The following is a 12,947-nucleotide window of genomic DNA, read 5'->3' on the forward strand; positions in this document are numbered from 1 at the left end:
TTGTAGGCAATTACCATATATTACAATATCATCGATACACAAAGCATTTGGTACCTTGTATACCGGCTAAGACACTATTCATGAGACGTTGAAATGTGGCTGGGGAACCCTTTAATCCCATCGGTAATCGTTTATACTGGAAGTGACCTTGAAATGAAAAAGCTGTAAAGGGGCCCATACACGACGATTCTTGCAACGTCGCATGCAGCGACGCCAAGAGTCGAACCGCATGAAGCATAGTGTGTAGGGAAGCGCCAGGACTCATGCGCCGGCATCAGCAGCGGCGACGGCGACGGGGACGGGTTCAAGACCGTGCCAGGCTCTGGCGCCTTGCAAGAGTCAACGTGTATGGGCTTGCGACGTGCATACGACACCGAAAGTATCGCTTTAGTTTGTTTCCAACGTGCACCGAAATGGCATCGTTCGCCGAAAGAGATTTTTGGGAAAAATTCATAAACCTTTATAGAATGTACCCTTGTTTATGGGACACAAAATCAAAAAATTATATAAACAAAAACTTAAAACCTACCGCCATAAATGAACTTGTAAAATTTACAAAAGAACGATTTCCGCAGGCAAATGCAGATTTCGTACAAAAAAAAATTCACACTTTACGTGGAAACTTCCGCCGCGAGTTGGGAAAAGTACGGAAATCGTTAACGGCAACTGGACGAGGGCAGGATGATACATATATACCGAAATTATGGTATTATGACCATCTATCTTTCATATCTAATACTGAAACGCCGAGGCCAGGACGTTCAAATATAGACACTGAAGAAGAAGAAGAAGAAAAGGAAAATGAAACGCAAAGTAAGGTAATCATAAGTTCTATTATTATATTTTCACCACGCAATACTTCTATAATTAACCAACTATTCAGCAATTCAATAACGCCATTTTTTCTTGAAAAGGAACACTTCCCTCGCTATTAAAATATTGTTTGTTTGCGTCCTTGCCTCCGTGGTTGCGAGTGTTGTAGGTCTTGTCATTCTTTGTAAAGGTGTTAATTGTCGTTCTTCCCGCCATTGGCCGAGTCTAAGTTCACCTACCTCAACATCTTCTTCATCGGCGTGCCTGGGTGGTATGTAGTGTTTGCTTTTATCATGAAGAAAATTGTGCAAAGCACAACAAGCCAAAACTATACAATCCATTTTATCAACAGAAAGAGATATATCTGTTTTAAAAACACCAAAACGGGACGACATTATCCCAAACGAATTTTCCACAATACGGCTTGCACGAAATAGTCTGTAGTTAAAAATGCGTTCATCGGGATTAAGTTTTTTTCGAGGATATGGTTTCATAAGATTGGGAAGGAGTGGGAAAACTTCATCTCCCACAAACACGTAAGGAAGCGTAAACTGCGTTCCTTCCACGTTCTCTGGTTTTGGCAAATTAAGCGTGCCATTTACTAACTTGTCATAGAACATTGTATGGTAAAGAACACCACCATCAGATACCCTTCCATTCGTACCTGTCTGCGCCATAATAAATTTATATTGTGCATCCACTACAGCCATTAAAACAATACTAAATTTTCCTTTGTAATTATAGTAGAAGGATTCGCTGTTAGGAGGCTTCACAATGTTTATATGTTTTCCATCAATGGCTCCCACACATGTATCAAAGTTCCATCTTTGTTTGAATTCTAGAGCGATTTGCTTCCATTCTTCTTCGCACTTTGGAAACTACAACAAGTAATTATTATTCAACAAAGATCTCTTTGTTTTAATGAAAATGTTTAAAAGGCATTCTAGCACTTACAGTAGTATAATGGTACTTGTACTAACAAGCGACTAACGAAAAAATTATTTAATTACAATTTTGTTAATTTCAAGCACATTACGAGTAAAGTAATTAATAAGCCTCTAATTATTTTAGACACTACCTGACGACGATGAGACAATACGCTCTGCAAGAAGTAGTTCTATATTAAATATTAGAAGTCCGCAGACACCTTTGTCTACGAGTTCCCTTGAAGTAGAACGCATCAAAAAGAGCAAAATAAAAAAAAAATCTGAGAACGAATTGATTGGCTTAGCCAATGAAGCATTAAAAAAATTTTGTTCTTCCAATGAAATTATTGAAAACGATTTCGATATAGCTGGAAAAAAATACGCTACTGACCTTAAAACTTTAGAAACTAATCAACGAGTAATCCTTGAAAAACTAGTAAGTGATGCTATGTATTATGCAAAACTAGGAAAATTAACAGAAACTGCGTCAGTTACAACAGGACCATCTAATTCAGGACAATACAACACAGAATGGCGATTCAATATGCATGCAATGCCACCACATCATACAATGTCACCACATACACAATTTACTGATTTAGACAGGGCTACCTCAAATACAAGTCAGGAACTATTAACATTTAATTACAATAAACATGTAAACTAATGTGTGTATTTTTTTTTGAACTAGATTAGTTAGGTTATGTTAAAAATAAATAAACTAAAAAAACCTAAATGGCATTAATTAATACATATCAGGTATTCAAAAAATTACAATCTATTTCATAAATCAAGTTTTCAATGACACTCAATTTTATTATATTTACCTCCATATATGTTTTCTGAAGTACTTTGTAAATGGCATCGCACGTTTCTGGAATAATCTTGCCTAGCAGCTGGGGCGAAATTATCGTTGAAAATTTCAAATCTTCTAAACTCTTTCCTGTAGCCAGATATTGGAGTGTCACAGCTAATCTTGTGGCACCGCCGCAAGAGTCGTCGTGTATGGGCCGCTTAAGTGGCTTACTTTCGTTACTTAGTAGAATTTGATGGAAACCTGACGCTAAGTCTAAAACAGAAAAATATTTCGATCGTCCGAGTTGGTCCAAAATTTCGGTTATATTTGGAAGAGGATAGGCAGCAGCTTCCGTGACGTCGTTGAGTCATCTAAAGTCTACGACAAGACTCCAGTTCTTGTTTCCGTGTTCATCAGGTTTTTTGCGGACAACTAAAAAGGGAGAATTATAAGGCGAATTACTTGGCTCAATGATGTTTTCACGCAACATTCTATCTATTTGTCTTTGGACTTCCGGTTTCTGAGATTCCGGAAGTCGATACGGTTTGACGAAAACGGGCTTATTTATAGTTAACGGTATCGAATGTTGAACGGCATCAGTGCACGTTAACTTATCTCCTTTTAAATAGAACAAATCGTGATAATTATGACAGATGTTTAGGATAGATTGGTGTTCTTCCTTAGGTAAATGATTTAGATTAATTTCCGACTCGATCGACTCTAATCGAGATCCTAGATGTTGATTTTGAAAAGTTAGAATTTCGTAATTTCGCAGGTTATCGAATTTTAATTGATCGATTTTGAAAGAGGCAGAAGTTTCAGTAGTATTTAAGACAGTGATTTTACATGAGCCATTTTTGGGACAGGTAATAGAATTTCCCACTATGAGACCTGGAATTATTTCAGTTTTTAAACAAAGTTGTGGTTCAATGGAATCTATAGGAATTGAAGTTAGAATTTCTGTTCTTGCGGGTAGTGTTATTGATCTTGATGCTTATTTTGTACTTGAAAACTTGATTATTTAACGTAATTATTAATAATGGGATATTGTAGTCGATGACTGCGTTGTGTTTCATAAGGAAATCCTTTCCTAGAATTCCATCGTAAGATATGGGAAAATTATCGGAGACTAAGTGAACGTTATGATTGAGTCTGGTTTCATTATTTAAGATAAACTGAGTTTCACAAACGCCTAGAGAAGATACTATTTCAGAGGTGATTCCCTTTAATTTCAGCTGTTTTGTTGTGTCGACAATTGCGTCATCTTTAGCATATTTTATTTTTAACAACGTGATATCTGAGCCTGTGTCAACAAGAAGATCGGCGGTTCCTAAAATTACGAGATCGAGATTCATTTTTACAGAAGAACCGTGTTTTTAATAATGCTTTTGTTATTCGTAAAATAATTAACTTTATTTAAGTAGAAAGGTTGCTAATACAAAATGCTTGTCACAACATGCGAACACGGTTCGTTCTGACTGCTTCTCGCCGCGCGATGGCGTCTCCCCACTACTACTCTTCTAAGAGCAGCCAACGTAATAAAAATAAAATAAAATGTGCAATCTTAACATAAACGTCCCCCCTTTGAAAGGGTTAAGACTTTCAAATATACAAAACCAAACGATTGATATAAGGTAAGTACAAACTCTATATTCTACTAAAGTAATCAAATTGTTCCTTTTTAGTCCACAGGTAAAACACAAATCTTCGAAACACAACGCTTTACAACTGAACCACTAGACAATCTCACCGATACCACTCTCACCACTTCATCTGCTCCAGGATGCGTTGTCACTATTCTTCCAAGTTTCCACTGAAGGGGTGGTAGGTTGTAATCTTTCAGTAGTACCATTGTTCCAATATTGATTAATCTTGAACCAATTTTCTTCCATTTCAAGCGTTGCTGTAGCTCTCCAATATATTCCTTTGACCAACGTTGCCAAAAGTGCTGTCGGATCTGCTCAATACGTTTATGAATGGTAAGTCTTGAAGTATTAATATTTGTAATGTCCGTTTCAGGAATAGATGTAAAATTTCTTCCAATCAAAAACTGAGCCGGCGTTAACAGATTATCATTAGATGGATCTTCGGAAAGAGGAGAAAGGAGTCTAGAGTTAAGGATGGATTCTACTTGCGTAAGTATCGCGTACATATGTTCAAATGTTAAAATTGTATTACCCATAATTCTCTTCAAGTGACCCTTCACCGATTTAATTCCCGCCTCCCAAATACCACCAAAATGCGGTGAATGAGGAGGTATGAATTGCCAACTTATAAATTGATTTATCATCTCTTTTGACAATTCCTCTGAACTCAATTTAAGAAAATCCCTCAAACCCTTCAGCTCATTATAAGCGCCACGAAAATTAGTACCATTATCAGAGTATATAATTAATTAGGTTGCTTTTTGATGGGGAAAGAAATGAATTTTTAAGAAAAACAAAATACTATTCGTATAAAGAATGTTTTTAGGATCTCAATAATAAAAAAAAAATTTTGGTATTCCATTTAAAAAAAAAGTTGACAGTCGCCATTTTGAAATAATTCGTCCAATTGAAAATATCAGATCACCATCGTGTAGAGAATGCCCTAAAACATATTACTGCCAAATATTTTGAAAGTAGTACCCATAGTGTGGCTAAAAAAAAAATAAGGCGCTTACTCTGAATCAGGCTGTATACCCACTATTTCAAACGGAAAAGATGTAGTTATTCTCCTTTTAGGCAATTGCCCCATAATTGGCGTAGATGTGGAAGGTGATGCTTTGAAACAAGTTATACATTTTCTAACTGTTTGCTTTGCCAAATTGCGTCCACCAATTGTCCAATATTTTTTTCTGGTGCTAGCTAGTAACAACTGAGGACCAGCGTGACACAAGTTTAAGTGTTCAGTTTGAAAGATCAACTTTGTGAATGCATGTTTGCTGTGTAGAAGTGCTGGATGTTTCTTTTCATATGCGAAATCAGATTTCTGCAATCTACCCCCAACCCTTAAAATTTGTTCATTATCAATGATTGGATTTAATCCCAACAAATTGCTCTTGATATGGATTTCATCTCGTTTTTGCAATTGTTCGATCTCGTCGCTAAACATTTCTCGTTGAGCTATTCTCAATAGTATATTCATAGTTGCATTCAACTCTTCTATGGAAATATTATTTTTCATGCGATCATCTGCATTTTTTTGACAATTATATATGAATCGTTTCACATAGGAAATTACTCTGAGTAATGTTCGTAAGTTTGAAAATCTCTGAAATATTAAAAATTCTTCTACATTGCCTACAAGAACGGTATGAGACTGAACTTTAATTCTGGTAAATTGTCAATGTCATCTTTCGTCTGCAATGGCCATGCTTGTCTATCGAATTCTAACCAACGCGGTCCATTCCACCATAATTTTAAATCCTTTAGTTCGTTTCCATTTAATCCTCTCGTCAATAAATCAGCTGGATTGTCTTTGGATTTAACATGATGCCATTGTTCCAAATTTGTAATAGCTTGAATCTCAATTATTCTGTTTGCTACAAATGTTTTTAGAGTGCTTGCATTTGCATTCAACCACGCCAATACGATTTTTGAATCTGTCCAAAGATAAATTTTATGTAAATTCAAAGTCAGTGACCCCTTCACAATGGTTAACATTTTCGCTAAATGTAAACATGCACATAATTCCAATCTAGGAATAGTGATTATTTTCACTGGTGCAACTTTTGATTCTGCACAAAGTAATCTAGTATTTACGTAATCACCATTTTCGGACCTCAAATAAATGCAACAACCATATGCTTTCTCGGAAGCATCTGCAAACCCATGAATTTGAAATTTTTGTTTGCATTCTCCTAATATAAATCTAGGAATTTCAATATTCTCAATAGCTTTTAATGTGGCACAAAATCCTACCCAATCTGAATAAATTTCCATGGGAAGTAATTCATCCCAAGTAACCTTTGTTTCCCATAATTTCTGAAGGAGTATTTTGGCTTTGACTGTAATAGGACTAAGTAGACCAAGAGGATCGAATATTTGACCAATGATAGATAATATCGTTCTCTTATTTACGTCTTTATAGTGCTTAAGTTTTATTTTGTAAGATAAATTATCCCTTTCATGTGCCCAAAACAGACCAAGCGTTTTCGTAATTTGATCGTTTCCCAAAGAAATAATATTTGACGTGGAATCCAAGGTATGTATATCACTAAACCTTTTCGTTATATTGCTATTCCATTTTGCCAATTCGAAACCGTAAGATCTTAAAATGTTTGTTATTTGTTCGGAAATCTTTGTGGCTTCTTCTACAGAATCGAAATCTGTTATCAAATCATCGACATAAGAGTCTCTTTTAATTCTCAATGATGCCTCTTGTAAGTTTTCATTCTCAAGAACCGTTTGTAATAAAGATCTAATAGCTAAGTAAGATGCTGCTGCTGTTCCATATGTAACGGTGTTTAATTCGTAAACTGAAACATCTTTATCTGCACCATCTCGCCATAAAATTCTTTGTAATGATCTTTGATTGGGATCAATAAGTATCTGCCTATACATTTTTGAGACGTCAGCAGTCACTGCAATCTTATGTTGGCAAAATCTAATCAAAATAGAAAACAAATCTGCCTGAATCACAGGACCTATCATTTGAAGATCATTTATGCTATAACCACTTGAAGTGCTAGCTGATGCATCGAAAACCACTCTATGTTTAGTAGTTAAGCTGTCTGCTTTTTGAACGCAATGATGTGGCATGTAATAGGAATAATCTGCTTCTTCTGGTTTGTTTATCTTAATCATGTGACCTAAGTTTTCGTACTCAAGCATGAATTGGTTGTATGCTTTTCTAAGAGAAGCATCTCCATTTAATTTACGTTCTAAATTAGTAAATCTATTTAATGCCATGTTGTAAGAATTACCTAGTTTGTCTAACGAATCCCTGCATGGAATTTTAACGACGAATCGTCCATTTTTATTGCGAATCGTAGTGTCAATGTAGTGCTGTTCGCAAAATTGTTCTTCTTTGGTAAGTTTTCGTGTATTTTCAAAATTTTCCAATTCCCAAAATTGTTGTAATTGTTTGTGAATCTGAAGCTGAATTTGCCTCTCCCGACACCAGCCAGCCAAAAACGGTTTTGTTTAATAGGGGTTGACCTTTTCCCAGAGATACTTGACCAACGCATAATGATTTCCAGAAAATATTTGCACCAATCAACAAATCTATATCGCCAGGTCTATTAAAAGTAGGATCAGCTAGAGGTAAATGTATTGGTATATTTAAAACATCAAAGAATTTAAACTAAAATTAGAACTAACACTAGAAACTTTCGGGTTTTGCCGTGCGTCTTTTAATAAAAGGTTTGACGTTTCGGATGCCATGTTGCAACCTTCTTCAGAAACTGGTTCGAAGTGATCAAAAAATTTGTTTGGCAATGCGTCGCATATTTGTGGAACTATTGAACATGAAATTTCCGCTTTGAATGAACTATTACAAGAGCTTATTATTGTTTTGCATTGTTCAGTGATATTACTTGACTTTTGGTTTATTCCTTTTATTGCGATGTTTATCTGTGTTTTAGTCAATTTTAATTTACGTGCTAACCGGTTACTTATAAAATTTGATTGCGAACCAGAATCTAATAATGCTCGACATCTTTCGCAGATGTGCGCTCGTAGAAGATAGACGTGTGTAAAGGCGGTCCGTAATTTTTGTGGTTCAATTAGCGCTTTCATGCAAAATATGTCTACCCGAAATCGTGCAGTTGTTGATGAAGGGTTGTTGAAAAAGTGCTTGGTGGTTTCCTTAGAGGCACGTGTTCTGGATCTCGAAAAACAAATTTCCGATAATAAATTTACGCTCAAAGAACACGAACAATATTCTCGCCGAAATAATCTTCGGCTGTATGGGGTACCTGAAAAGTCCAAGGAAGTTCTAGATGAGATGATTGTTAAAATATGTAAGGAAAAACTTAAAGTGGATGTTGGTGTTGGGGATATTGATTGTTGTCATCGCCTTGGACGTGGAGGAGACGGGGATTCTAGGAGCAGACCAATTATAGTTAAGTTCACCCGGAGAACGGTGCGTAATGAGATTTATAGACTTAAAACAAAGCTCAAGGGTACAAAAATTATAATCCGTGAAGACTTGACTCGAGAACGTGCGGCAATACTAAAGTATTTAATTAATAAGTACGATCAAAGGAATGTGTTTACGGAAAATGGTAATTTTTTTTACAAACACAATAATATTGTTAAAAAAATTAAGTCTACTCGCGATAAATCTTACCTTTAATTTCTGATGTCAGATTTTTTTTCCTTTTTTTTGTTATTATTATAATTGTATCTAGTTTTTCATTTTATTTTTTGATGGTTACTAGTATCAGGTTAGCTCATTTGAATGTCAGATCTCTAGTTCCTAAAATGAATCAAGTTATTAATATTATAAATGACGGACGCTATGACGTTTTTGCTTTTTCTGAGACTTGGTTGTCTGCTGATATTTCTGATGAGTTCATTCAGATTGATGGTTATAGTGTGGTGAGAGCTGATCGTGTTGGCAGGGGGGGTGGTGTATGTTTTTATATCAGAAATAATTTAAAATTTAATTTAATTCAGACTTCTGCTAATATTGAGCAGTTGTGGTTAACTCTGCAAATTAATAAACGTAAACTCATTTTGGGTGTGCTCTATCGACCTCCCAGCTCTCCCTGTCGGACATTTTTGGATGAGCTTGAGAACGTTTTGGCTGCCTGCCTGCCGCAGAGTGATGAGATAATCTTTTGTGGGGATCTTAATATTGATTTTTTTGATTTAGATGGTGTTAATAGGAATGATTTTATGACTTTACTGTCTTCTTTTGATGCTATGCAGTTGATAAATGAACCTACAAGAGTTACTGCATAGACGGCTAAAATAATTGATGTAATTGTTGCTTTCAGTACAGTTCTTGTCCGGAATTCTGAGGTTAGAAGCTGTCAAGTGTCTGATCACGACATTGTCTTTTGTGACATCGACTTCTGTACGCCTGTATAGTTCTCCTATTTGGAAACTATACAGAAACTTAAAAAGAATAGATATTTGTGAGTTTCACGACTTCTTGCGGAAAATTCCGTTCAATTTTATCTTCTCCATGAATAACATTGATGATAAGCTTTATTTTTTTAATGAACAACTACTTAATTCATTTAATGTTTTTGCTCCACTCATTAAGGGTAAAGTTCATAAACGTCCTCCTCCATGGCTTACTGATAACCTGAAGCTAATGATTTCTTTAAGGGATAAAGCAAAGGATGACTATAGAAGGAATCGATCTGATGCTAAATGGGATTACTTTAAATCTCTTAGAAACTTAACGGCTTTCACTATTAAAGTGGAAAAAAGAGCATATTTTCGATATATTGGTAGCATTCGGGACAAAAAATTAATGTGGGGTAAGCTTGATTCGCTTAATTTAAGAAAGAGGACGCAGTGTAATATTCCAGAGGCTTTGTGTAATGTTGAAGATCTGAATGACTTCTTTTTGAGGAGTGTTTCGGATATCACTGACAACTTACCGCCCAATCCTGCTATTTTTGAGTATTATTCTAATTTAAATGTTAACAACGAGAAATATTTTAAATTCAAATCGGTATCAACTGATGTAGTAGACAAATTGATCTATAAATTGAAGTCTTGTTCTGAGGGCAGTGATGGGATTCGGGCGGATATGATTAAACTGGCGTGTCCTGTTATTTTACCTTATCTTGCACATATTGTTAACTGTTGCATCGTTGAAGGACATTTCCCGAATTGCTGGAAACACGCTATAATCAAGCCTATTCCTTAAAATCAAAACCCATCAAGTTACACTGACCTTAGACCTATTAGTCTGCTTCCTACTTGTTCGAAGATCTTGGAAGGGATATTGAAGTATCAGTTGAATGATTACATTCAAACTTCTAATTTGCTGCCTGACTGTCAGTCAGGGTTTCGTAAAAATTATACCACTATTACTACTATGACAGCACTTTTGGATGATATTATTTCGGGGGTTGATAAGAGTAATATTACAATTCTAGTTTTGTTACATTTTAGCCGGGCATTTGACACCGTTAACCACGAGATCCTTCTTTGTATTCTTTCTTCGTTTGGTTTGGACCCTGTTTCACAGAGTATTATTGAGTGTTATCTTCATGACAGGTCTCAACGTGTAGCTATTGATGGTGTAGTATCTCAAAGCAGATTCATTTCTGATGGTGTTCCTCAGGGTTCTATTTTAGGCCCGATTTGTTCTCGATCTACACTAGTAATTTACTTAAATGTATTCAACACTGTACACCATATGTTTATGCGGATGACACTCAATTGGTGCTCTCCTTTCTTCCCTCCGAGTCTGGTCCTTCTATTGATAATATAAATAGAGATCTTAATAGTGTGTTTATCGCAGCTTCGCAGCACTGTTTAAAAATCAATCCAGACAAGTCTGCGGTCATGTTTTTTGGGAATAAAAAAAATTGTGCTGAATTGTCTCACGCTGCTAATATTGCTGTGAATGGCTCAAAACTACCTGTAGTTGAAAAATATAAAAGTCTTGGACTTGAAATTGATAACTCTTTTCGTTTTTCTAATCAGATCTCTAAGTATATTAGGAACGCCTATTGTGAACTGAGACTACTTTATCCACATAGAGAATACTTACCTTTTGATGTTAAACGAAACTTATGCGAGATGATGAACTTATGCGAGAGTTTTGTACTATCTCAATTTAATTATATGGTTCCAGTTTACCATCCAGCGTTGACCACTCTTGATGCGGGTAGAATTCAGAAAATTCAAAACAATTGTTTACGATTTGTGTATGGCATTAGAAAATTTGATCATGTCTCTCATAGGTTGGTGGACGCTGGATGGTTATCAATGAGGAACAGAAGAGAATTACATACCTTGATTTTTTATCATAGGTTGATGATCTCTCAAGCTCCGCATTATTTATTTAAAAAAATTAAATTTAGGAATAAGGATGTAAATGCTTGTCAAATGAGAACGCGTTGTCTTATTGTACCACCTGCCCATAGAACGTCATTATTTCAAAGATCTTTCTCTTATCATATCTATAAGTCCTATAACCTCATTATGGAATCGGATTGGACAGCCAATGTCTCGGTTTTCAGGTCTCGCCGTTTTAGACGAGACCTTTGAATGCCGTTTGAATCACAGACAGAGGCATTGAGACGAGGTGTTGCCTTATCTCAATGTGTTGCTGGATACGCGTCATAGCTTCCCTTGTTTTTTTTTTTTTTAATTTCTTTCATTTCTTTTTTTTATTTGGTTACAAGATTCATTTTATGCTTTTTTTTATGATGGTTACTGTTTAGTTTTATTATATTATATATATATTTATTTTTGGTTATTTACTTTATTTATTTTATTTTTAGTTACATATTCTTAGATATTGATGCCATAATCAGTACTTATAAATGCGAATTTATTGTTTCTGTTTTTTATGTTTCTTATTGTGTTCTTTATTCTCAAATTTACTTGGTTTTATTTTGTTGAGGTTCCAATGGAAGAACAGGAGCTTCGGCTTCCTGAATTGGCGCCTTGTGGTTTGTACCAAAAAAGAATTATTCATGGTTTATTTTCTTTTTTTTACTCTGCAATTTGTATTTTGTTTTTGGTACAATAAAGTGTATTATTATTATTATTATCTGTGAAAAAATCCTCGTTTGTCGGCTATTTGTAATATTACTGTGGATAGTAAATTTTCAGACGACTGTACTCTTGATGATAATGTAGTTGCTAATTCATTTGTAGCTGGTTTGTCAAAATGCAATAACGTGTTGTGCCGTGCATTACATTTCTTACATGAACTATAATTACAATTGGCGTTGAAATGGCCTGGTTTTAAACAATTATTGCAAAATTTCATTTTCTTGATATGTTCAATTCTTTTGTTGATCGGCATTTCTATGAATTTTGAACATTGATAAATTTGATGTTCTTGTTGGCAAGCAGAACATTTGTTCTTTGTTACTAACATGACCCTTTTAATTTCCTTTGGTTTCTGTGGCTGATTTAATTGTAAAGTTTCCAATAATTCAGCTTTACGTTTCAGAAATTGTTTAAACTCTTCTAAAGTAGGAAATTCACTTTGATATTTGCATTCCTCCCATTCTCGAGCTGTTTTGTGATCCAATTTGGCTGATATAATGTGTATAATAAGTGTGTCCCAATGCTTAGTGGGCTGATCTAATGAAGTTAAAGACCTCATATGCTTTGACATATCGTCGATTAATGTACGAATTTCTATAGCAAATTCCTTTGCAATAGTGTTTATGCCAAATATAGATTTCAAATGATTATGAACCAAAAGACGTTTGTTGTTGTACCTTTCGCACAACAAATCCCATGCAAAGTTGTAATTAGTGGCCGAAAATTCAATTGAAT

At 35.1% G+C, this 12,947-nt stretch overlaps 2 protein-coding genes across 2 annotated transcripts; one reads left to right on the top strand and one right to left on the bottom strand.

Moving 5' to 3' along the window:
- Window positions 1–413: 413 nt before the first annotated feature.
- On the top strand, window positions 414–2,406 carry LOC139431071 (uncharacterized). The gene is made up of 2 exons (XM_071198640.1): window positions 414–818; window positions 1,885–2,406. The coding sequence occupies exons 1-2, from the start codon at window positions 414–416 to the stop codon at window positions 2,404–2,406; spliced, it is 927 nt and encodes a 308-aa protein (XP_071054741.1).
- Window positions 2,407–5,816: 3,410 nt separating this feature from the next.
- On the bottom strand, window positions 5,817–7,427 carry LOC111418316 (uncharacterized). Its single transcript, XM_023050829.2, has one exon. The coding sequence runs from the start codon at window positions 7,425–7,427 to the stop codon at window positions 5,817–5,819; it is 1,611 nt and encodes a 536-aa protein (XP_022906597.2).
- Window positions 7,428–12,947: the final 5,520 nt, after the last annotated feature.

Source organism: Onthophagus taurus, chromosome 8 (assembly GCF_036711975.1).
Source record: "Onthophagus taurus isolate NC chromosome 8, IU_Otau_3.0, whole genome shotgun sequence".
Classification (NCBI taxonomy): domain Eukaryota; kingdom Metazoa; phylum Arthropoda; class Insecta; order Coleoptera; family Scarabaeidae; genus Onthophagus; species Onthophagus taurus.